Source organism: Homarus americanus, unplaced genomic scaffold, assembly GCF_018991925.1.
Source record: "Homarus americanus isolate GMGI-L3 unplaced genomic scaffold, GMGI_Hamer_2.0 scaffold45698, whole genome shotgun sequence".
NCBI classification, from domain to species: Eukaryota; Metazoa; Arthropoda; class Malacostraca; order Decapoda; family Nephropidae; genus Homarus; species Homarus americanus.
In genome coordinates, this window is record NW_024735554.1 from 8,904,373 (window position 1) to 8,931,919 (window position 27,547).

At 43.1% G+C, this 27,547-nt stretch overlaps 1 protein-coding gene across 4 annotated transcripts in view; it reads left to right on the forward strand.

Moving 5' to 3' along the window:
- LOC121871489 (syntaxin-6-like) overlaps positions 1 to 27,547 on the forward strand; it is a 90,097-nt gene that overhangs the window by 9,222 nt on the left and 53,328 nt on the right. For 2 of the 4 annotated variants that reach the window (XM_042373859.1, XM_042373861.1), the window contains exon 2: positions 3,137 to 3,309. In XM_042373859.1, coding sequence (XP_042229793.1) covers positions 3,137 to 3,309 — 173 coding nt within the window. Of the gene's footprint in view, positions 1 to 392; positions 771 to 3,136; positions 3,310 to 27,547 lie in introns of those variants that run through there. The other 2 variants (XM_042373858.1, XM_042373857.1) reach the window with 2 other exon arrangements.

Below are 27,547 nucleotides of genomic sequence, written 5' to 3' on the forward strand. Positions count from 1 at the left end.
ATGGTGGTGATGGCAGGTGGAATGAGTGCCTCGTGGCACCAGGGCCACAGATGGTGTAGTGTTCCATATACAGCGGGTTTATGCAGCAGCCCACACGTAATGAGCCACTCGAGGCGCCTTGGCTGGTTCATCCCGTAGTTTTACTGGCGTCAACTGCATTTCTTTTATCATTGCTCTTTACGACCGTCACACCCTCCTGTTACTGCTTCCTCTTAGGTGCTATGCGATAATTTGTGTATAAAAGAGCGAATAGTTGTTTCTTGGTGTATTTGGTCGGGTGTAAGCAACAGGAGTTTGATTGTTTTGGTTGAGGGGAGGGGAGATACTGGCGAGGTGGGGTAGCCAATGGCACGGCCGTGGCTGGGCCAAGAGTTACTCTGATTGTCAGGATCAGCTCGGGCGTCTTAGTGTGACTTGCAAGTTGGTGGGGCGCGTACTGATATCTGCCCTCGCTCTGCCCTCGCTCGCGCTAGGATACTGACCGTTCCTTGTGGCCAGGTAGCGGTGTGAGGGGGCACTATGGTGTGAGGGTTGGTGGAACCTTCTTGATGAAGGGTTGTGGTACTGTTGGTGGGTTGTGAGTGTTGTAGAGGCCAGGGCATCTCCGGTGCTATGGCAGGACATCTCAGGAGAACTGGTTCTCGCTACGGTGGGGCAGCAGGCAATCGTGCCGCAGTCCTTCGAAAACAGAGCGTCAGGAAGAGCATCAAGGAAGTCAACGCCTTCCGCTACTCTAGCTTCGTTGACCTTATCTACTTCGGCTCCAAGAAGTAGGTGTTATATAGTGACCACCACCACACGGGGTGTCGCCCACGTCTCCACACATTTACGTTATGATTATTTCCCTCAACACTTGCCGGTACTGTTATTTTATCTACCTGACTGTTTGTATATTTTATCTTTCCCAATGTGAAGAATTAAACTATGTTAGCAATAAAATCTGATCGTTGATTAAAATTGGTGTTAATTTGTTTAATTTTCAGTTGAAATTTAGCGAAAGGTCCGAGGCTAAAAATATATGTAATTTAGTGTTCACAATAGTGGCATGGAGCGTCATTTTAATCTTCTGCCAGGTTTAGTTAATGATTTTTATGTTGTAATATAACAATACTCGTTATGTATAACTAAGTAGACAATTCAGCTCCTCGGGCACCAAGTAAATACTGTACTACTTGTAACACCAGCGTTAATTACCAATTTTATTTATATCAATGCATAATTATAGCAACACATTGATTATACTGTACTTGGTGTATGCTGTATATTATCCTCTTTTTTTTTTTTTAGGTATTAGCTCACCCGGGCACAGGTAATTTTTAATGACCTACATCAAGGCTTGGGGGGTTAATGAAATAATAAAATTGATGATAATAATAATAAATAACAATTCTAATAAAAGAAAATACTACTTGTGTTGATGACTAGTTTACTAAATAATTGATTTGGTAGAACTGATATTTAAATCTTGGATCGCTCATAAACATATAATGCGCTTTTCGGTACTGTGGTGTGATATTTTTAGATGCATTTACTGAGCCCAGTGTCGCATTTCCTGACCTGACCGATAGAAGCGTTTTCAGGGGGTCAGAGATGGTATAATACTGTTTGGGTGTCATGTGTGTGTATCGGAGACGTATTGGGTGTCATGTATGCATAGGAGACGTTTTGAGTGTCATGTATGTATAGGAGACGTGTTAGGTGTGATGTACAGTATGTATAGGAGACGTTCGGGGTCATGTACAGTATGCATAGGAGACGTGATATTGTACCTGCTGAATAAAAAAGAAAAAAAGAAATCACTTATGCCGTTATTTGTGAACCATAAAGGCAGGGAGGGGGTGGACAAATACTGCTTGGCGGCCACCTTGTAGGAATATCCAGTATACGAGGAGTTTGGTGGTCGAGTGTTGATTAGCCAGGACGAGAAACAAGTCTCTCGTCCGGGTTGTGGCTGTATGGTGGTGATCTGTCGTTTGTCCACTGCTACTTCAAGGTCACCTCTAAATAATGTGGTGATATATATTAGCCCAACCGATTTCAGATTTTCCCTGCGAGGAGGTGGATTGTGGCACCAGGGGTCACCTTAGCTAGGAGGTTTACAGGTGATATGACTCTAGGGATTCCTGAGCCCATAGACACATTGTTAACGTCTCCTTTATACATGTAGCACAAAATATCGTGCCGACTGTGAACCCTTGAAGGGATCCTTCAACACAAAGACCATAATGAGCACCACTGACTGACGCTCTTAGTGTAAAGTGCACCGTGATGGTGTCTTCCAGCCATTGCTAAGCTTGGTAGGCGCTAGATTAACTGACCTAAGACTGTGATAAGATATTTAATTCATGGCGCAACGATGGTGAACCCAGGCAGTGGCAGACGGAGCATGATAGACGTGTGGTGGTGGGGGTGGGCGAGTGGTGGTACTAGTACTAGGAAGTGGTGGGGAGTAGACTGGATGCTGGGAAGTGGTGGGGGGGGGCAGACTGGTGCTGGGAAGTAGAAGTGGATGGAGTAGAGTAATGCTTGGAAGTGGTGGTGGTAGTAGATATAACATTCACCTGCTGTGCTTAGTGTCCCTGGGAACGTGAAGGCAGGCGAGTGGAATGATGATGTATCTGAACTGTCCCTAATGTCACTAATGTCAGGCCTATTACCAGATAGATTGGCTCTGGGGAAAGGTGTTGGTAGATTGGTGCTGGGACGTGGTATTTGTACTTAGCAGGTACTGAGATGATCCGTGTCTTTCCATTATTCAGTGCATCATTATTTTACACCCCTCTCGGTAGAAAAAATAGATACGTGTTTACATTTGAATTTTATTGATTGTCGTAATTAAATATGAATCCTTTTATATCTTCAAGTGTTAGAACATTACCGGGGGATAGTGTTGGAGAAGACTCTCTAATCTAATGAATGTGTAAAAGGTCAAATGTATTTCTTGAGTTAACTCCATTATTCTCATGTCTCCCATCATTCATCTTTCATCTCACTAGTGTTTGAACTGGTGCCACCCTCTCCTCCACAGCTGTCAGGTATCTTATTACTTGTACCTATTAAAACACTGAACCCACTCTTATCCCCAACAAGAGCCGTCTTCCCTGTATTAACACCACACGTGTCACTCTGTCCACAGTGAGGTGTGCAAGGCGCTGAACAAGACGCGGGGGCTGTACCAGCGGTGGGGAGAGCTACAGGAGGAAGGGGCCATCGTCACCAGTAAGGAGGAGCTCGATTGGACCAACACAGAGCTACGCAACGCCCTCAGGTCCATAGAGTGGGACCTGGAGGACCTCGAGGAGACCATAGATATCCTTTTTAACAACTCAACCAGAGCCACGGGATCTGTGCATGTTGCCTTTTGGGATAGGTCATGGGAAGCTTTTCAGATTTGATTTATGTTTAGAAATGTGTTTGTGTTTGTGCTCGATGAAGAAAAAGAAAAGAAAAAAAGTCTTAAGGGGGTGGTGGCAGTGCTGGCTTCCTTGGGTGTGTTTATGTCGAGACTCTTGTGAGACTCTTAGCTCCGTCTTCTCAACCTGGCCTGCTGCCATTGGTGAGTACCCGACCTCTGCTTTGTTTATGTCTTCCTCACACCCTCTTCCCCACACTTACTTCTTCACCCTCACTCGTGCCTCACACCACCCCACTCATACCTCACAGCACCTCACTCCCCACTCTTACCTCACACCAGCTCATTTACTCATACCTCACACCACCTCACTCCCCACACCTACCTCACATCACATTACCCCTACTCCTACCTCACCCCTCACACACACAATGGTACCTTTCCCAGATATGGTTCCTGCACTGTCCTCATATGAGTACTTAAATACCGCAGTTCGCTGTTAACTCGGTATCATATAGACCTGTGGATCGTGTCTTCCATAGTTGGCCGCCTGTGAAGAATTATTACTACTACTACTATTTTTTTTTTTTTTTTTTTTTTTTTTTTTTTTTTTTTTTTTTTTTAACGTGGCCTCCAGCCTCCCCCAATAGCCACACCTTCGCCACCATTTATTTACCTTCATATTAAATATCCTAATACATAAGAAACTATCCTATCTGTGTTAAATTAGTTGAGCCGCAGATCAATGCGGCATTCAGTGACTGTAGCCTCATAGTCGATATCTGCAGCAGTTGTCGGAGTAGGGGCAGAAGCTCTCGTTCCCCTGAGGCAGAGCAAAGCCGACCGAAGGAGAGAGAAGGACAGTCGACATCTCATCCAGGCTGTGACATAACTTCTGGGCTGCTGCTTCTGTTCGGAGATCAGCTCCGCGAGTCTGAAGTAGAAACATCTGAATTTTGGGCCCATCCCACCAGAGGTTGTGAAATACTAGAGGAGTGAAGCTGCCTTGATCAACATTTTGAATTCTTCCCATATGCTCCTTCTCTTGTCGTTCTCGTTCTCCTATGCACAGCATCGAGAGCTAAGGTTACGGTGACAAACGGCCATGGGATCAAAATCCTGATGTCGAAGAAAGCTCGCTGTCCCCAAGTGTCCAGAATCCTCGAGTTAAATGACGTCCACACGGGCTTCGTTAGATGTGTTTGAAGTCCTGTGTTGAACCATTACTACTACTACTTTTTTTTTTTTTTTTTTTTAGCGTGGCCTCCAGCCTCCCCCAATAGCCACACCTTCGCCACCACTACTACTACTACTACTACTATTACTATTACTATCGTCTTGGTACTTAAAACCGCACCCGAAAATTACCTAACTTTTTTTTAAATATTTAAGAATTTTATTAGCTAAACTTCTGAAGACCATACAGGAGAGCAGAGCGGAGTTTGATTCACCACTGCAGATAGGTATATAGATTTTTTCAGGCGTAGAAACAGGTCCAAAAAATATATATATATATATATATATATATATATGTTTTTTTTTTTTTTTTTTTTTCCTTTAGTTCCTGGACCTACATCATGATAACTCTGTCGATGTGCCTCCTTTGCTTTTTTTCTACTGGAGTGATTTGCAGGCTCATTATATATATATATATATATATATATATATATATATATATATATATATATATATATATATATATATATATATATATATCCAAACCCGCCAGTATCTAATAATTTGTTATATATATATTCAGTATACAATACTGTATACGGAAACACTTGAAATCCCACTGTGGCGACGGGATTTCAATGTTATGATTTATGTGGTATTACAAGTTTTTCTTTACCAGTTTATACCAAAAGTGTTAAACATAAGTATAAATGATGGGGTAAATATACTGTAAGTGATGGAAAAATATAAGTGATATAAAAAATATAAGTGATAAAAAAATAAATGATGGAAGTTATATAAATGTGAGAACTTATTGATGAGATGTATCACATAGCCTTGTATACCACGTGGTATACAGTGGTAAATAGCCTATAATGTGTTCAGCAAGGTATAAAGATATACATTTATATCTACATTTATACCTTGGTGTTCAGTAGCGAGCAGCAACAGCAGCAGCAGCATTAAGAGAGTCCACGGGTGAGTTATTTAAAGTCCGATCAATCACACGCTAGCAACATTGATTTTTACCTTGAAATTTGCATCACATGTTGGGGGGGGGGTGAAATAGTGTTGGAACAAGGATGTGAGTGAGCAGTGATGGCATAATGGTGTGTGGATCCTGCCTCGTGTCCTGCTCCTCAACTCTCACCGTCTGGGTTGAGTGTATGTATAGTAGATAGTTAGGTAGGTCAAGATAGAGCCTGCCTCACGCTCATTGTTTACAAAATTGGACTATTGATAAGTTCTGTTAGTGGTTGTGGTCTTATGCTAAACGGTGTGTGTGTGTGACGAAGATTTTTTATTTTTTTTCAAGTCGTGCTGGTATTAATGTCAAAGTTAATCTGGTTATGTTTGGGTAGTTTTAGTTTGACCAAGTAAGATGAGAATTATGCAGGGTTAGGTTTGGGCAGGTTTAGTTTAGGTTTGGTTTGGTTTGGATAAAATTATATTACGTTATGCCAGTTCATTTTATGTAAGGTTTGTAAATTTAGTAAGGTTTGTAAATTTACTGTAGGTGCGCCGGTCGACTGGACACAGTGTTCGAGTATTGTTGCACGGGTCGGTAGTTCAATAACCGGGGCACTCCCAGTTCACCCAGCTGTAAACGGATACCTAAGTTTACAGCTTGGAGAAGTGAATGCGATTGAGTACTTTACCGACCATGCTGCCGCCTTGTGTACCGAAGGCTTAATATGAATACAATGTACTGCATCTACACTGTCCCTAACAGACAGTCATGCTTATGGGACCCACTTTCACTTTTCACTATACTTCGGTAACTGGGCCTTGTCCTGGGATGTTACAGTGCACATTGACACCTGCTTCTTGATTACGACACCCCGCAGTTATCTTGCCACCGGGACGCACCTGATAGCGAGTGAAAAAAAAATAGCTCAGTGATGTAACTTTATCAGTGAAATATTTTATGAGTGAGGATTGTCTTGCTCATCAGTAGCTGGGGTTGGTTAGTCATGTACTCCGCCACCCTCCTTCCTCACACCCGCTGTTGTAACAAGTCTGACATGATGTACACTGTGTCCTAAATGTCTGGATGTGTGTTTTCAGAGTCCCTTTATGATTTTTTTTGAGTCATTTGTTTGTTTTATAGAGACCAATGAGGAATTTACATATGGGAAACATCTGTATGCATTCTATCTTTTACCCGCGCATGTTAGCTAAGATTTAAGACTTATAAACAGACCCTGATGCGTTATTTACAATTCAACATACATGCCTAAGGAAATTGTTACAGCGTATACTTGGTGAAGGAAGGATACAGTAGTTTTGTGGTAGAAATGTTTGAGGACGTATAGCGATATTCTGGGTGTGTGGTTTCCTTAAGCACGAACACTATTATTACTTTATGAACATCGTGTATAAGCTAACATGGATTAAGCTGTGTTTCTGTTCAGTAGTTTACAAGTTCAAGGCCAAGAAGAGGTTAGCAAGGGCCTGGGCATGACGAGTGACCGACACCCAGTAACACCAGGCTAGGCAAGGCAGTTTTTGTGTCGCAAGTGTGTGTGTGTGTGTGAGAGAGGGGAGCGACCGCGGGATCAAACTCGGTCTCATGGGTAGGGTGTCAAGTTTCATCAGCAATTACGTCGTGGTATAAAAAATATAGCTGGTCTGATGGTGATGTTCATTCAACTGATATCCTGAACCTGTAGCAAGTCTCCCGAAACACACACACAAAAAAAAAATCTTGAAAAAATTGGAATTGAATTTAAAGTTTTGCTCATTGGTAAGAGAATTATAATGCCAAAGTATTTATTTTTTATTTACTAAGCAGACGTCGCTGTTAATTACAAAAACCTCTTATTTTATTTTTAACAACGGCCCTACCTGTATGTGCTCAGAAGACGGTCAGAGTTACAGTATACGAATAGATCATCCAAAACTTCCCTTTACAAAACACACATATCTGCCCATCCCTCTAGTCTAGTGTGTCCTGACCAAGCTTCACAGTCATCCGTGGTAAATTTGGTGGAGTGTTCATTTACATGTAGGGCGGCATAGGAGTCATTGAGTGAGACTTTATCACACTCGCCTCTGATAATACTGTGTGACTCGAGCATGTCCCGCAACACACACAAACACACAAGAGTCTAGGAATGTGTTGTGGTTACTGTGATTGTAAAGTACAGTGTGTGTCTGTGTGTGTGTATATATATATAGTGTGTTTGTGTGGTTTTAGTAACTTAATAAACTACACAGATGAGAGACATTGCAAGTCAAGTTATAGGCTCCGTAACAAAATATACATTATAAGCTTACTTCATCACAAAACACATTATAAGGTTACTTCATCACAAAACAAATTTTAAGCTTATTTCATCACAAAACACAAATAATAAGCTTACTTCATCACAAAACAAATAATAAGCTTACTTCATCACAAAGCAAATTATCAGCTTACTTCATCACAAAACATAAATTATAAGCTTACGTCATCACAAAACATAATTTACTTCAGGTTTATTTTCCACCCCCAAAAATATGTGATGAAAAAAAGGTTAAGTTTTGGTGAGCATCAGACACGTGCTTGTATTTGTAAACATACGTAACCCGACACGACTGCTTCACTTCTGGACAGTGTTGGTGGTGCTGTCTGTGTTGTTTTTTGATCCAGGAACTTGATGGGTTAGTGTTGCGAGTGGTGATGCTGCTGTGGTTATATGTGGTGGAGTTTTTATAGTTGTTGACTGTGTTGTGATGAATAATGGTGCTGTGGATGGTGATGGTGGTGAATAATGGTGGTGTGAGGAGTAATAGTGATGGTGTTGTGTGTTAGAGTGTGGATAGTAGTGTGGTGAAGACAAGAGATGGCACAGTGTAGGTGTAGTGTAGTGTAGTGTGTGGCGTCATTCATGTGGGCACTGCACGTGGTATCATCTTCCTACAACACTTCCTGCCCCTTTCAACACACAACTCCAAGACAACACGCCTGCCACTCCAACACAACGCCCAGCCCCTCCAACACAACGCCCAGCCCCTCCAACACAACGCCCAGCCCCTCCAACACAACGCCCAGCCCCTCCAACACAACGCCTTGCCCCTCCAACACAACACCCTGCCACTGCAACACAACTACCCTGCCCCTCCAACACAACACCCTGCCCCTCCAACACACACACCTACAACACTCATGGCTTCGCTGGTCTCCAAATGAAACACAGGAATAGAATATCCTTAATTTTTAAAAGTATTATACTCTATAACCTTACCTGTCATTTATATAAACTTTAAAGGACATCCCTGGCAATTAAAAGCCTTTCCTTGGTCTTCTTAGCCACACTGCTGTCATACACACTGTTATAATTACCATCTCATCTTGATACTTTTGTTTTTGTTTTTATATCGTGAGTCGCTAATATGGGTGGACGGTAATACTGCTAACCTTGTGGGCATTTATAGGTGCGGCGGCCGTGTGTGTGGACACTTGACCCCCCCCCCCTCCCCTCGCCCTCCCTCCACACACCTCTGAAGTGGGTGGATGGTGATACATAATGGAGAGGTTTATACCGGGTTGTGGGTGGATGGTGATACATAATGGAGAGGTTTATACCGGGTTGTGGGTGGATGGTGATACATAGTGGAAAAGTTTGTACCAGACGTCTCTCGAGTGTCGCTTTGTGGACCATTTTTAACCCGAGAACAACAATTTAGTCTTTTAGAACAGGTTATGGAGAAAAAGTCAATGGTTTCTTCACTTTTATTTTCCAGGTAGACATTTTAACCAGCATTTACAAGATGGTTATAGATGACAGTGGTATTCCAACTTAGCCTGGCGTACTGTTATCAGGGTGTGAGGTGGGTACGGTGTGGTGCAGGTAAGGTGATTGGGGGTGGTGGGTACAGGCTGCCATAATGGGTGGTGTGGTGGGTGGGTGTAGGAGAAAGGGGAGGGAGACAGTGAAGAGGACAACTTGCCATATCGGTCAGAGGACAGGGCAGGGCAGGATAGGGTAGGGACAGAAGGGACCTGTTTTGGGGTTATACTGTGGGAGGCGTCGACCACTCAGGGTGCTGGCGACGCGGCTACTGGAGGTGTTACCGTCTCGTGTTCCCGACTTTCTACCTCGCCTTCCACTGACTCGCTTACCTTTTCCACATAATGTTGCACATGTAGGAAGGAAATTAGGATCATTTGAAGATTAGTCCCAGCTTATTTTACTTGAAGGTCCCCAGCTTATTTCACCTGAAGTTTAACCACCCTAACGGCCAATTCAACTTCACGTAACAATTTCCAGTAGCGTTATTATACTAAATTCGACAGCAAGCGAACCTTCAAGTAAAGTGTTAAAGAATCTCATGAAATAAGCTGGGGGAAATCTTAAGGTGAAATAAGCTGGGGCGGTGAGTCTTCCGGGTAAAATACACTGGGGGGGGGGGTTCATATCTTCAGGGGGATCCCATACAGAAGTGTGTCATCAGCGCCAGTTGTAATGAACACAGCCACTGCAGGAGTTCATCACCCTATCAAAAGGTTCTTCCCCTATAGGCCTATCTCATCACCGTAACCTCACCACTCTAGCCTGCAGTGGTGATAATGAAATAATAATATGAGCGATAATGGAAGTAATGGTGTTAATGGCTTTCTTTAACGGAGACAACGATAAGTTCGATAACAGGGTACACGAAAATAATGGAATAGAGATGAATAAATAGATAGATTCAGATTACATTTCATAAGCCGTAGTAACATAAGCCTATCATCATCACCTTATCTTAGTTATGGGTCATAGGCAAGTGTAAACAGTTGCCCTGGTGTCGTGTACCGCACCTTGATAGTTGGTGTCCAGGTGTGGGCCAGAAACACTTGAGTGGGTTGAAAATATTTAAGAATTGAGTAAAAAAAAGAGAGAGAGAGAGAGAGACTAAAACAGTTAGGGAGGACGCTCGTGGGAAATGATGAGCGATCGAACAGGGAGAAAATAACCCAGCATGGGGAAGGGGGAGGGCAACGATCCAGGTGGAGGCGCCTAGGTAGATACTGTAGTGTAGTGTGTCTCCAGTAACAGTATGGAAGGGCCAGTAGACTTTGTGTTCTCTCGTCAATTTATCGCAGGAATGTCAGTAAATGTGATGGAGTGATGGTGAGCGAACGTGAGTGAGAGCAGGTGGGGGAGAGAACCATGAAGTGAGGTGGTTTACTCCGGGTCTCCTGTACTGCTCTGCTTTTCTCTTGCCTCCGACGACCACCATATTTTATTGGGTAATTCCCTGAGGAGCGTATGGTTTATGGTAGTGAGGGAGGGGGTGGTAAGGGTAGGATGAGGTGAGGTGAGGAAGGCGGCACCGACTGTGGTGGTGTGTTACTGTTGACTGGTGAGCCGTCATCCATGACGCTGGTGTGTGAGTCAGCCTGGCCCAGGCCTCTGTGTCAGTGTAGCTCTCACTCCCCACCTTCTCGCTACCGTCACTGTCGTCCTCCACCTACGACACACAGGATACTTTACTCCTACAAGACATGTGCTGTAAGAGAACTGATAACCACAGTAGGAACGCCAGTGATCAGTGTATAATATCGCCGCGGCTGTCCAAACACGCATGTCGGAGGATCCAGTGGTGAAAGGTGTTGTGCAGGAGGGAAGTGTGAACATACAGTACAGATGACTAATACCAGTGTAAATCAAAACGGGAAGGAATGTTTGGTGTAGGAAGCCTTGACTGATGGTCCTTGTCCTCAGTGATCGTAGTCATAACCTTAAATAGAACAGTGACATCGATACCATTAATACTGCAGTTGCCAGCCACGGTATCTGTCTGTCAGGGTGCTGCTGGTGTGGGTCGTAATGCTCAAGTGCCCCCCCCCCCCTGTCTGCCTGTCTGTATGTATGTAAATAGTAAGTCATATGTATAATAATGACCAAGTAACGTGTGGAAACAGCCAGAGGTACGGTAAGGTTTTCAAGGTTACTCTCCGATGGAAACTCACTCAAGAACAAGGACTAGAATTGGATATAGTTGTGACTGTAGCTACCCATACCTTCCGGCAACGTGATAAGAAGGGGATATTACACTTGTCGTTGTTAATAAATCAAATATATGTTATACACACTTAAGTGGTGAGTGTCGATAAAAGTAGCCGGGTGGGGGGTTGAATTGTGTGTCTGCTCCAATGAGGTGAACCACAAAGGTTAATCACCGCCGAGGTCGTTACGGGTTGTTAGGGTAGTCGTGTGGTTATGGTGACAGGGAGAGACAAGGTTACCTACCTCATAATTAATGATGGTTGACGCTCTGTTTTGTTAAATCGTATCCGTACTTTTTCCTGGTGTTAACTCTAGTGGAAGGGAGGACGAGTGCCGGTACGAGCCCGCCCCTCCCCCCTGGTACAGTGTTACCATAGGATAGAGTAATAGTTTCGGATGCCGGAACTTGAAGAAGGCAACAGGCGAATGTCGTCTCCGCCAAGAACATAACAAGGTAAACAATGGTAGGCCTATTTACCCGTAATGGTTTTGTTGACGGTGGTTTTAGTTAGTCAGTTTAGGAGTGCATTACAGTACAGCTGACGGCGTATACATCATCGTTTAGACCCGGCCAGACAGTGAAGCAGGTGTGTTCCAGGAATACTTACCATTCCATGAACTCACCTAAACAACTCAACAATTATACTGTACCGGCATATAGTCTTGAAGCACTGGGGCGTTGACTACAGAGCTGTGTCATAATTTAGTGATGGGAAAATACTGGACGTTCTGGTGGGTAATGTGCACACGATGTTGGTTATTTTCTGGGAGTGTGACGCTTGACTGGACACAAAACATTCACTGACAATTGGGCGTGTCATCTATATCGTGTGTGAACATAGTGTTAATGTCCGAGACGCTACACTTTCAGCTTGTAACCAACAATAAAATAAAACATCGCTTGAATGGAGATCAGTTGAAGTCTTCATGGAGATCCTGACCAATCGAGGTGTTAGTGGCTGACCAGTTGTGTAGGCTGCTGACACCACCGTTTTTGTGGATCAGGTTGTCACTCGGGAAGTCAAGTCGCAGTTGTCAGAGTAGGAAAAGCCCTGTAATCACCGACACTAAGACAAATATTATACTCGACATCCCTGTGGTGAAATTATAATTATGTAGGTCGCAGGATGTCATGATTGCCCGTTTGCTTGTTAATTAAGCACCCCCCTTGTGCTTTGTTCAAGGTGGAGCATAAATCGTTACTGGTGGCCAACAGGGAAACATTTTCGAGTTCATGGTGGGTGGGTGAGAGTGCCTGTGGGGCCATTACTTGTGTTAGTAAAGTTACATGTTGTGGAGGAAAGATAAGTGTACACAAGAAGGTCTGTCTGTACAAAACAAAGCTGGGCAGAGAGAGAGAGAGAGAGAGAGAGAGAGAGAGAGGTGAAGTCTGATGCTGACGAAGATTTACGCAGATGTGAGCAGGGTTAGATCTTACCTCTGAGCCACAACACTATATTCTTACAGCTAAATGTCTGTCACTCTACCGGGGGTTCATAGTTTCATATACGTCAACCCTGCCGGATATTAGGTAGTCCACCACACGAGTCATGCGCCATGGTATGTGGTTTATAGCATACTTTATGAGGAGGGTCATTAACATACAGGTTGGCGCAGTACTGGTGGGGTTGTGAGTGTAGACTGACAAGTAACGATGATACAACCATCTGTTTTGTTGTCACAGTGTTTAACCGACTGTGATTCTTGACTGTTCTCTTGTCAAACGTGAGGCGATGAGATGATGTATATAACGATAATGAGTCCGGTGTCGTCTGGGTGTCTATGAATGAAGTAGTGATGATGTATGTAACTTGGTATAGAAATGATCTTGAAGAGGAGGTGGCGTCCGGTGATTGGTATAGTGCATTTCAAAGAGTCAGTGACCCTTTTGTAACCTCTTTGATAACATGACAGGGTATTGAAGTGATTTGTGTCATGGTCTGATGCTCACGTCCATAGACACACACACACACACACACACACACACACACACACGCATAAACTCGGTTATAGGTTTAGTTCATCTGGTTGTCGAGATCTCACTTCCACCGGAGCCAAGGTTTGACCACGGTTTGTTAGGAATGTTCATCGTGTGTGTGTGTAAAAATACCCAACAAGGGTGTAGGTAACTCAGTGCTATAATTCAAATATCGTCTCTCTAACTTAACAGCTAACCTTGTCCTTATATAAGCAAAACCTAACGGCAACCCCTAGCCTAACTGAACATTGACCTTAAACTTACTATGTTAACTGGTCTGTTTAATCTCAGCCTGTTCCAGCAGTCCCAAAACACAACCAAATGTGGTAAAAAAACCTAACCTAACCTTAATAAGTCTAAAATTAGGCACCCATATAACTGTGAATAACCTGATAATGAGCAAGTAATGAAATTCGCCCCGAAATTGCATCCCACTTCTTGACAAAACAACCCCATGTCAACGTTTACTCATATCGGGAAAAAAAGAGGGTTGGAAAGGAGGGGGGTAATTTTCCAATCTCGCCATGTACTGTATGTGTGTGGGGGGGAGGGGAGGAAGGAGGGGTGTGGGGAGGCGTCTGGTCCACGAGGCAGATGCAGAACACTGTCTCGTAAATGCTCTTTTGAGTGGCCATGAAGTCGAGTTATCTAAGGAGCTTGTCAGTCAAATATCGAGGGTACTGGGGTGGGGGGGGGGAGGGGTCTTAAGGCTTATAGGTTTTAAGATAGAGAGGGGCAGTCGTCTTGACGTACCGTGGCGCCGACGATCTTTTCCCTGAGTTTAAGAAAAATAAAAATAAACGGAGAAAAGTGATAGCGTTTACGGTTCGTTGCTTATGAAGAATAGGATTGTAGATGTAGCTCCGTATGTGGTGCAGAAAAGCAGTGTTGGAACGTGATTGGTACAAGTTCTTATTATGATTATATATATAATCTAACGTAACCTAACGTAACCTTACCTTACCTTACCTTACCTTACCTTACTTAATATAACGTAACCTAACATAACCTAACCTTATCCCCAGGTAGTGTTAGGGTGTTTAATGATCAGGTGACATGGTTGATGCTATACTACAAGTTTAGGAAGATAATCTCTTTACAAGGTTCTTCTTTTAGTAAATTGTGCATGGCAGAAACTGGGTTAGGTTAGGTTAGAGTATAGGTTACGTTATATTAAGTAAGGTTAGTTTAGGCTAGGTTTAGGTTAGGTTAGGCTAGGCTAGGTTTAGGTTAGGTTAGGTTAGGCTAGGTTTAGGTTAGGCTAGGTTTAGGTTAGGTTAGGTTAGGTTAGGTTTAGGTTAGGCTAGGCTAGGCTAGGTTTAGGTTAGGTTAGAGTATAGGTTACGTTATATTAAGTAAGGTTAGTTTAGGCTAGGTTTAGGTTAGGTTAGGCTAGGTTTAGGTTAGGTTAGAGTATAGGTTACGTTATATTAAGTAAGGTTAGTTTAGGCTAGGTTTAGGTTAGGTTAGGCTAGGTTTAGGTTAGGTTAGGCTAGGTTAGGCTAGGTTTAGGTTAGGTTAGGTGTGTGTGTCTTGCTCAGGACCTCTCCTTCATGCTTCGGGGAGGTCCTTGTGTTGGCCTCTTAGCTACCATGCTACCATAATTGACTTATTGAACGTAACTCTCTCCCCTCCCTCCTCCCCCCCCCTCCTTCTCCCCATCTTTCTCCTCTCCGTTTCTCCCCTCTTCTCCCCTTCCCTCTCCTCTTCTCCCGTTTTCCCTCCTCTACCCTTCTCCCTCCTCTTCTCCCTCTCTTCTCCCCTTCTCCCTCTCTTTTCCCCTTCTCCCTCTCTTCTCCCCTTCTCCCTCCTCTTCTCCCCTTCTCCCTCCTCTTCTCCCCTTCCCTCTCCCCTTCCCTCCTCTTCCCTCCCTCCCTCGTGTTTTTCTGTTTTTAATTACCAATACATTGTTGGGAAGGTGATTGGGTGCTGGTGATTAGATGTCTCACGCTGGTTTGTTAGATGTATCACGTTGGTTTGTTAGATGTATCACGCTGGTTTGTTAGATGTATCACGCTGGTTTGTTAGATGTGTCACGCTGGTTTGTTTTATGTGTCACGCTGGTTTGTTAAATGTGTCACGCTGGTAATGAGATGTCACGCTGATAATAAGATATGTCACGCTGTCATAAATTCGTAATCATCACTAGTATCGATTTTCCAACGTTCGCTTCCCAAAAAGAAATCAATTAAATTACCTGTAAAAAATGGCGTTGAATTCACCTGTGGCGGCGTAATTAACCTGAGGATTAACCATTTTCTTCAGAGACTAGTTGGGAGCTCGGTTAATGTAGTGCATTTATTCCTATCGAAATTGGGATCACGTGAATATTATATGGACATCCCCAGCTTATTTCACCCTGAGTATGAAACACCTTAACGCTAATTTAATCTCACAAACACCTAAGCAAGCTGGTGTTATGTTGTTAGTATTGTCATTATTGTTGTTATTATTATTGTTAATATTTTTATTATTATTATTATTATTATTATTATTATTATTATTATTATTATTATTATTATTATCATTATCGGTGATACTACTACTACCGGTGTTATTAGTATTAGGTGAGGGCGTTTTCTAATAGGTATTGGGGTTAAGTCTGTGCCGTGCGGTCGTTGGGTGAGTGAACCAAATAATATTAAATCTTGAGAGAAGTTCATGACGAAGCAGCGTTCGTTCACACCGCAGTCTAAATCCGGATTTGTGGATGATGAACGAATAGGTGGTAGAGTTGTATCGAGTTGGTGTTTATATCGGGGCGTTCACTGTTTTAGATCAATCCTGACTTAGTGATATATACAGTATACAGTACATGGGATGGTAGATTAAATTGTACGTGTTGTTGGGTGTTTGGAGGGGAGAGTATTCATGTGTGTGTGACTTTATTTGTGTATAATTAATTCTGGGACAGGTACTGCGCCTGGCCATGATGTGTTAGGAAGTGGTGTTGCGTTGGTTGTGGGGGGTGGGGAGGAGAGAGAAACTTATGCGGTGTGGTCAGTCAACTGATTCTTGTTGACACGGCCACGCCTACCCCCCAACACACCGTCTCCCACCTTAGTTGTCTATGTAATGCACATTCTTCTTATTATGGTGTGTGTGTGTGTGTATTATTATTATTATTGTTATTATTATTATTGGTTTATTTATTTATTTATTTATTTATTTATTCATGAAGCTTATTACTGAAGTCCTTTCCTAGTAATGTTGACAAGTGAGGGATGGGAGCTGTCTTCACCTCACTCCTCCTCCTCTTGCTTCTCCTCAGTTGTTGTCTCCTCCTCCTCCTTCACACCAGTGTCATAATTTGTGTTAATGGTTATTTGGCCTCTGTGTTTACTTTCGAGCATTGGTGTACACATACTTCTGGCTGTTGGTGTACACATCTGGCTGGTGGTGTACACATACTTCTGGCTGGTGGTGTACACATACCTCTGACTGTTGGTGTACACATACATCTGGCCTGGCTGTTGGTGTACACGTCTACTAATTTGTTCTGGGAGGCTTCACGGTTGGAGCTACAGGACACATACTGCTTTGAGGTGGTGGGAGAGTGTGTTGATTGGTAGGTAGGAAGGTAGGTAGAGTGATAGGTAGATGTAGGTAGGTAGAGTGATAGGTAGATGTGGGTAGATAGAGTGATAGGTAGATGTAGGTAGGTAGAGTGATAGGTAGATGTAGGTAGGTAGAGTGATAGGTAGATGTAGGTAGGTAGAGTGATAGGTAGATGATTTTGCAGTGGTGAGAAACTAAACATATATTGTTAAGGGAATGTAGAAATATCAGACAGATAGATCGATAGATACAGCGGGTAGATAGAACACACACACACACACACACACACACACACACACACACACACACACACACACACACCACCATTGTACCCAACCGTGACAATAACTGTTTATGTGTGGTATATAGAACACTGATGACTTCAGATATAAAACACACAAGAGGAGGATTACTTTGGCCTTGTGTGTGTGTGTGTGTGTGTGTGTGTGTGTGTGTGTGTGTGTGTGTGTGTGTGTGTGTGTGTGTGTGTGTGTGTGTGTGTGTGTGTGTGTGTGTGTGTGTGTGTGTGTGTGTGTGTGTGTGTGGTGATAGTGTGAATGATGGTATGGGTTGTGTTGGTGATGGTGGTATGGGCGGTGGTGGTGGTGATGGTGATGGTGACCAGGTGTAGTAAGGTGGTGATTTTTTTTTGGGGGGCATAAGTTATGATCTTCATTAATGGTGATGAGTTTATAGTGTTGATGACTGATGAGGTTTGGTGATGGTGGTGATAAGTTGTGACTGTAATGGTGGTTGTGGTGATGTTACATGGCGGTAGTTTTGATGGTGATTTGTGAATGGTGATGATGATCATTTAGGGAATTGCCATGCTCGCGATTGATGACGGATGGTGATGATGATGACGTCACAATTATTTTCCCGATTCTAATATGAACAGAAAGTCTCAGTATCTCTCTCTCTCTCTCTCTCTCTCTCTCTCTCTTAAATGATCTTCCTGTTCGTTCAGTTCGTTTTCGCATTTCAGGAGGAGTGGGTTGGTAGGAGAGAGGTGGGCTAGAGTGTGTGTGTGTGTGTGTGTATCCTGCTTCCTGGGTGGTTATGGTGGGTGGTATTTAAACCGGTGTGTGTGTGTGTGTGTGTGTGTGTGTGTGTGTGTGTGTATATTTCACAGCAGTGCCGTGAGGCGACTTAGGTGACTCAAACATATGTTCGTGGAAAATAGCATACCGCATTAGTATGAGCTACACATGCTGGCTCGTGTACATACATACATACATGTTATACATACATTTGTTTATTTTTTTTTCACTATCTTTCACACACACACACACACACACACACACACACACACACACACACACACACACACTTTTGAATAAGCCACACTTATCAGTGTAAATTAGTCAGCGCTCTCGTATTTACACTTGACTGAAAGGATTCTAGGATACAGTAGAAGGACCCTTTTGGAGGGCTGCAGAATATTACTGAGCACTGAGGTATAGGTCCCAAGGCGATTCCAGGTGGGGGGCACACTTCTGTGTGATTCTACATCATCTTCAGCTTATTTAATTTTTAAGATTTTGACACCAGCTTATTTAATCGCAAGATTTTGACACCCCAGCTTATTTCATCTCTAGATTTTAATTCTGTGCTTATTTCATTTTAAGATTTAGACACCTCAGCTTATTTCTATTTTAAGATTTAGACACCCCAGCTTATTTCATCGCAAGATTTTGACACCCCAGCTTATTTCATAGCAAGATTTTGACACCCCAGCTTATTTCATAGCAAGATTTTGACACCCCAGCTTATTTCATCAAGATTTTGACACCCCAGCTTATTTCATCCCAAAGATTTAGACACCCCAGCTTATTTAACCTGAAGATTAACCACCTTAACGCTAACTTGACTTAATCTAACAAAACCTAACCCGTGCAGGTAGCGTTAGAGCATTGATTAAAACACACACACACACACACACACACACACACACACACACAAAACTATGGTGAACCCGTGACACAGATTCTCCTCAAGTGATGTTAAGTGACTCGACTCCCGGCCACGGTTCGCGGTTCTTCTCCTGACATATTGATGTGACTTTTGTGAATCTAACATCCGCATTCCACGAGATATACAGCACGTTATAGCTGCCCCCGGTAGACGTTCAGTTTAGTCGGTCTTTATGGTAATTAGTTAACCCTATGGTCACCGTTTTATACCTCACTGGTGTTTTTATAAGGTTCTCTGCGTCGTAAAGTGTCTTATAAGAACCTAATCTAACTTAACCTTACCTTACCTACTCTAACCTAACCTTATCTAACCTAACCTTATCTAACCTAACCTTATCTAACCTAACCTTATCTAACCTAACCTTGTCTAACCTAACCTTGTCTAACCTAACCTTATCTAACCTAACCTTATCTAACCTAACCTTATCTAACCTAACCTTATCTAACCTAACCTTGTCTAACCTAACCTTGTCTAACCTAACCTTATCTAACCTTACCTAACCTAACCTAACCTAACCTGTGAGTGTCTTAAAAGGTCCCACTTGTGTCCTGTACTCTAGGTTGTGTGGAAGGTTCCCCTCGTGTCCTAGACCCGTCCAGCAGTACCACCTGAGGTTGCCGTGGTAACATTTGATCGACATTTATGAGTGTGACCTCTAAATGCACTGAAGGTCACCACTGATCCGATTAATTGAAGGTCAGGCGGTGTGTGTGTGTGTGTGTGTGTGTGTGTGTGTGTGTGTGTGTGTGTGTGTGTGTGTGTGTGTGTGTGTGTGTGTGAGTAGCATCGTAAATCCATCTACGAAGTGTCTGGTATTTTTACGAGAAAGACACACAGACAGACGTCTGTGACAGACCACATGACACCAGACACTACTGACGACTGGTTGAGATGACACACACACACACACACACACACACACACACACACACACACACACACACACACACACACACACACACACACACACACACACACACACACACACACACACACACACACACACACACACACACACACACACACACACACACACGGGGTAATTGTCCGCTAGTTTTACATTTTACACTTGACAGGATCTGGTTGTGGGGAAGAGATGGACGAGGCAGGTTGTGACTACTGGGATAAGGGGAGGTGTGTGTGTGTGTGTGTGTACGTACGTTTGTAAGTATATGTATGTGCGGGTGTGTGTGTGTGTGGCTATAAATCCAGGTCACAATTACAGTCTCAAGCCTCCTGTAAGCCATTGTGTAACCTGGCCTGACCTGTATACACGTTTTTACAGCATTGTGGGTCATCTGGGGTCAAGAGCTGTTTCTGGTCGTGTCCGTGGAAACAAAAATTGGGCTAGGAAGAAGAGTCACAGGGAATAAAGTAGATTTTTTTTTAAAGAGCCGAAGGAATGTTAGGTTAGGGTTAGGTTAGGTTAGGTTAGTTTAGTTTAGTTTAGTTTAGTTTAGGTTAGTTACTTACTTATCTCCTTAGTGTTTTTCCCGTGATTTTTTTTCTAGATTTCTTCCTGTGCTTTTTGCTAACTCTCGCTGCGTCTAGATAAATAAAAAATAACCCAAGACCACAATATTGTTTTGACGTGTGTTTCTTAATTCAGGCAGTTGGGTAATACCTTTATTGACCAACACGTAGAAAGGGTATTTGTGGGGTAATTTATATATTCATTTGTTAGTGGTGTGAGCAGGTAGATAATGGCCACCCGTGTGATCTGTTGGTTTTTGTTCTGGGTGAGGGAGAGGAAAACATGACGTGTGTGATGGAGGCAATGGAAAGGTTGTGGTCTTGTCTGGGTGTGTGAAGGTAGAAGGGTGGAGGCGGCGGGCGCGGGTAATGAGGGGACAAAGGCGGGTTATCAGGTTCAGGAGGAGGCATTGAGACGGGTCATGGTGGTGTGTTGTGTCACCACCACCAATCATTCCTCCACACGTGCCCACCTCTGCCTGCGTCTTGACTCCTCCATTCTGTTACCTTCATAAATGACGTCTACTACACACACACACACACACACACATATATATATATATATATATATATATATATATATATATATATATATATATATATATATATATATATATATATATATATGTATGTATGTATGTATGTATGTGTGTGTGTGTGTGTGTGTGTGTATGTATGTATGTATGTATGTATGTATATATATATATATATATATATATATATATATATATATATATATATATATATATATATATATATATATATATATATATATATATATATATATATATATATATATATATATATATATATATATATATATATATAATTTGTGTGGAAAATGCACATAAGCTAGTGTACAAAGGCATATACTCACACACCTACACTTGATTGCGTGAGAAAAAGTATCAAATATATATGCATCATCACACAGGTGAAATTCCCAGCTCAGTAAATGTGAGAGAGGTAATAAGGCGTGAGACGACGACGGCAGGAGTCGGGTGTGTGACACCTCGCCAGTAGACGTGGTAGTTCCTCCCCGCCGTGTGCCAGGGCTACCAGGTTGCCACAGGCGTCATCCCCAGCAGTAGTGTTGTTGGCGTGTCACCCGGAACTTCGGGATCTGGTGACGAACGTCCTTCCGCTTCCTGTGTGGCGGTGGGGCTGGTGGCAAGGCCGCGTGTGGTCATTCTCTGGCAGGGACACCTCGGCCACATAATCAGTGCTTTACGGACAACATACAGCCACTTACACCTATCATGGTGATAAAAGGATAATGGAGGATAGGAAGATTGATAGATAATAATGGTAGTAGTTGGAAGTCACTCGCTTTATACCCAGCCTTCACCAGGAAGACTTGTGTCTGGTGACCGTTATAATATGTGGTGAGAGGACACCCGTGACCATACATGTTGGTGATGGTGTGGTGCGTGACACATACCGTGCATACAGTGACTAATACCACGGTGTCGTGTTTCCTGGTATTGATTAGTGTGTGGTGGTGAGCAGCTGTTGGAGATGATCACAGTCATAGTGCAACTTGTATGGCAGAAATTAATTTACAAAACGATAGAACCGTGATGAGAGGCAGTGGAAAGTGAGGAGAACTGAGTAAGAATCCCCACCATGAGACGACAAACTCTCCGCTTATTTTTTGTTCACATGTATATCAACATGACATTACAGTAGTGGTGAGAATGTTGTTACTGTGTTGATGGTGAGGGCAGCGTGTTGTGATAACCTCTCCAGAGAATTTATGGCGCGCGACGCTCATTAATGGCATCTTGTGTGTATTATTATATTAATGCTGTGAGGCGAGGTCATTAATGTCTCTCTTCGTGCAGCGTTTGTTTGTATACACAGGAAGATACGGTGATTTGCTGATATTTAATGGGACTTGATATGTGGTGTAGGGTGGTTGCGTAATGGTGACCTGACCTGTGTGTGTGTGTGAGAGTAACAGCATGCTCACCATCCATCATGCTCTCACAAATTATTATTATCACCATCATTAAGAGGACAATTACAACTCTACGATGATGATGCACAACTATTTTACATTCTTACACGCAAATACACAATCACGTAGGAGCAAAGACGCCTTCTCTCCCTCCCAACCTCCTCTCTCCCTCTCCCAACCTCCCTCTCTCCCTCCCTCCCAACCTCCTCCTCTCTCCTCCCTCCCAACCTCCCTCCTCCCTCCCAACCTCCTCCCTCCCTCTCCCTCCCTGCCACCCTCTCTCCCTGGTAAACTTGAGACTCACCAGATAAAAGAATCAGGACCACTGGCATTTTCACCCCATTATGGACAATTACGAGAAGCTAGCAGGGAAAGTCTTCATTTGTTTGTCTTGTGTAGTTACGTACACTGTCATCAAGCGAACTCTCTCTCTCTCTCTCTCTCTCTCTCTCTCTCTCTCTCTCTCTCTCGTGAATCAAAAGGGAGAAACTACAATAATGATAATAATTTATATTCCTCTGTATCATTATTTCTCTGTTATTCTCCCGCACTTCATCTTCAAGCCAAAGGTTTGTGCTGGGGTCTTGTGTAAGCTTTCATCTGACCAACACACTAAATCCCCTCAGTATTTGTGCGGAATGTTAATTAGTTTCATATCCGAGTAATTCGCGGAATCACAGATGAAGTTGCCATTGGTGTAACTTAACGCAGCTGTAGTTGTTCTATCTCTCAGCTCTACCAGTATCGGGGTCAGTTGGAAATCTGGGTACTGTATTTTCAACTTGAACACGGCAACAAATTCCTCGATGTTTCTGTAGTTAGTATATCCAGGATTAAATCTCTGGATCACCTAAAGATTCACCCTTTTTGAGCTTATTTCACCTGATGATCAACCACCCTAAGGCTACCTGTGGAAGGAGAGGGTTAAGAAGTGTTGGGGGGGTTAATCTACAGGTGAAACAAACTGTGGGGTGCGAAGTTGAAGAGGACCCGAATTTCCGTGCTTGCTCTTCTGTTTTGTCCAAGAGACGGTGAGGGAAAGACCGATCCTGTACACGGCTCTTGAGTTACACTGACTTGAGAATGGTACTGGAAGTCTTGTGTGTATAGATGTTGTCTCTTATTTTATATTTTGAGGGGGGGGTGAAGAGGAGGTCACTTAAGGATTTTTAAGAATCAGCCTCCGGATTAGGGAACTGGGGTAGAATGGTCGTTTACAATGGTGAAAGCGAGAGGGATGACTCAAGAGACGGAACCGTGTAAATGGAGGAGAGGAGTAAAATTAAGAGCGGAGTTCTTATTGGTCAACCATTGGTAAGTTGGGCCTTGATTGGTTTGGGTCAGAGATGATTGTGTAAACAAGGACGACGCCTGTAGTGACTGTGTCAATAACCAAAACTAATACCAGTGATTACCCGAGTGACAGTAAGCCGCGGTGAGGTGTGTGGCCACTGACCAACTCTTCACTACTGGTCCCACCCAAGTTGTCAACAGGTCTCCACTGGCGAAACGACGGCGTCTGATTAGCTGATTGGCGCAAGCGAGCGACTTTCTTTTTCGTTCGTGTGCGCCATTGTTGTTTTGACCGCTACTCGTGTCTCAGTGGCTGGTGGGGTGAATCAGAGCGCCGTGGTTTAGTCACCTGTTGTCTTTTGTATATGATGACAACACAGGGCCAGTTTACTTATCTGCAGGTGAAATAAGTTAGGGTGTAATAATAATAATAATAATAATAATAATAATAATAATAATTAACGGTTTATTGAAAGAACTTGGCAGCTAGAAGGCTGAAAATATACAGTTACATATTTGGGGAATGGGTTTCGAATTACAAATAATATACAAGTAACATAAGTGATATAAATAAGATATATAATAACTAGATGGCGAAAAGCTCAAACTACAGTGCATTTCAACATAGTGACAGTGCAAGGAGTAGTGTTTACTGGGAGTGAATACACTGATTTATTACAAGTTATTGATAATTTTTACAATGGTTGGGACTCGGCTGTTCTTATAGCGATCAGTTCGTGCACGTATGGGCTGGATGCGGTTGTGGTGTCGAACAGCAATTCTCGGGCTAGGGATCTCAGGTGGTAGTAGGAGCCGGTGTCTAATCTTAAAGTGATCTCAAACTTTTGTGAATCCGGACCTTACTGGATTAGTCAGCTGGACATAACTTAAATCAGTAGGTCTCTGTGTGTTGTTTGTTCGTGTTATCAGACGTGTGTGTGTGTGTGTCTGTGTGTCTGTGTGTGTGTGTCTGTGTGTGTGTCTGTGTCTGCGTGTTAAAGACAAGGAAAAGTTAACTACGTCGCTCTCTTAACGCAAATTAGGGAGGAAACAATCAAGGAAATGAATCTTAGGCATTGATAAACTAGACATTTTATTTAAGACGTCAGGACCTGATCGTCAGTTCTCGTGTCGATGGGTTTAGTGTGTTGGGGAGAACCTGGTCATCAGGTCGTGGCGGTGCATGATGGCGGGGAGGTGGTAATGATAGAACAAAAGGAGAGAGGGAGGGAGGGTGGAGTGATAAAAACGAGAGGCAGAGACAGGGGAAATGATGGAGTGTGTGTGTGTGTGTGTGTGTGTGTGTGTGTTGATAATTTTTCAACCCTTGTGGACGTCGCCGCTACAATAGAGAGGACCCAAGCGCGCACACACACAAATGCAGCGGTCCCCCCCCCTCTAGGTGATGGCCGTCTGCGTCTAGTTAGCCCGAGGCGGAGCAGGTCATAGGTGGGAGAGTGAGTAGGGGGGGGGATAGGTAAGGAAGATTCTCCTCCACCTTGTAAGATAGAGTCATACGCAGCCGCTGACTGACTCCTGTACATCATCATCACTACCACCACTATGTACTGTGGAACTTGAGACAATCACAGGTTCATATTTATCATGTTGGTGTTGTTATTGGTGTTGTTGTTATTGGTGTTGTTGTTTTTGTGGTGGTGTTACTATCTTCAACGATTTTTTTACGTGTAAGAGAGATCCTGACGACTGAATTTACAATGCAGATCGAATACAGTAGCTATGTGAAGCACTGTAGATCATCCTGAAGCTCTGCGAAGCATTGTTGATTAAGGTTCAGTGTGTGTGTGTGTGTGTAATAATAATAATAATAATAATAATAATAATAATTAATAACTAACGGTTTAATGAAAAAGTTCTGCAGCCCGAAGGTTGAAAATATACATTGGACATAAATGACTTATTACATACATTGACATTGGTGGTTTAACAAAAGCCTTCATTAGAGAAAGGTAAAGGAACATACAGTGAACATACAGATTAATGTAGGTGTTGAACAGTAGACACGTAGTGTAGTAACTCTCTCCCAGATGGTGTTAGGAGGGACCTCACGTTGTAGTAATTCCCTCACAGATGGTGTTATGAGGGACCTGACGTTGTAGTAATTCCCTCACAGATGGTGTTATGAGGGACCTGACGTTGTAGTAATTCCCTCACAGATGGTGTTATATGAGTGAGGTGTGGTCCCAGGCCTTCCTATTGTAGGCGGATTAACACATGGCTGGTTGTTGTTGGGGTCTCACGGGCAGTTATCACTGGGTACCTGGCTCCTCGCTGTGTGAAGGTTAACAGCTGTTCCTGCTGAGTTATTCTCACTGACTTAAGCACTGTTCACCTCTGTTCAACACTGGTTCCATTCCTTTCCTAAATGAAATAGTAACTTCTGGCGAGAACTTGTTGATATTCCGGTGGGGAGGAGGGGTTCAGGGGAAGGAGTTGGTATGGGCCAACTTAACAGTTGACCTGGCTGCTGTGAGCGCCAGGTACGTCTTGACCCTTCAGTGATCAAGGACGAAGTGTGTGTGTGTTAAAAACCATATGAGGATATTTTGTACTTGTTGTGTAAAATGTTTGTTTCTTGTCGCTGTCTACACATATTTGGCATCACTCCCCTAGTTACTCCTCCTCCCCTTTGAAGGTTCTCTACACCCCTTGATCCCCTTCCCCCAGCCTCCCACCCCACCTTACCCCACCCTACCCCACCCTACCCCAGTCTGATAATTTGAGAGTAGTATTTAAATTAAAACACTAAAACCAAATCAAATAATTGGCCTTGAAATTTGACCCAAAAGACATAAAAAAAATAGTTCAGTATATATATAAAATGTCTCACTGGACACAACCCTCTGAGGCAACACTGTGATCTGGGACCTGAGTGTGATGCAGTGTGAGTGTGAGAGATTGGTTGGTTGGCACTTTTTAAGGGTCAATCACCGTGACAAACAGGTGAGGCCAGGCAGGTTATGAGGGTGGTCGGTGGTGATGGTGGGATGGTTCTTAGGGACTTAATTGTGGTGTTTGTGATAGGGATGGTTCTAATGGTAGGGGTTAGTGTTGGGGATAGTTGTGAGGTGTCGCTACGGCTGACGAAATACACACACACACACACACACACACACACACACACACACACACACACACACCCTATATTTGTATATCGTTATTATTACAATCCATACACATTGAGTACTGTGAGTTAAAACAAAAACAAAGCACAGAATATGGAGAAGCTAACTAATCCCATCTAAACCTCCGACGTGTGTGTGTGTGTGTGTGTGTGTGTGTGTGTGTGTGTGTGTGTGTGTGTAGGAAAAGGTGACACTGACACATCTGTTTATGTTGCAGATTAAATCAACGTGATTGTATTACTGTGTTTATTTTTATCTTGTATTAATGTCTTATATAAAACTCGAATGGTGTTACGTGTTTATGGTATGTTGTTGTTATTGACACTGGAGAACATATCAAAGCTGGAGACCGTGTTGGTGGGGGGTATATGCATAGGTGATGGGTGAGTGTGTTGTACAAGTAATGAGTGTGTTTGTTTTGTCTTGTATGTGTGTGTGTGTGGTGTTACTAGTGAGAGGGAGCGTTGTGCTGGTGTCTTGTCAAGGTTATCCCTGGCACCTACACCACAACACATACACACACTTTATGATATATATTTATTGGTTTTTTATCTTTGGTACGTCTTTGTGAAGTAGGAGAGGCGTCAGCGTTCTCACTAGGGTAAATTCCTCATTCGCATCAGTGTCCAGGCGAACTTTTTTTTTTTTTTTATAATA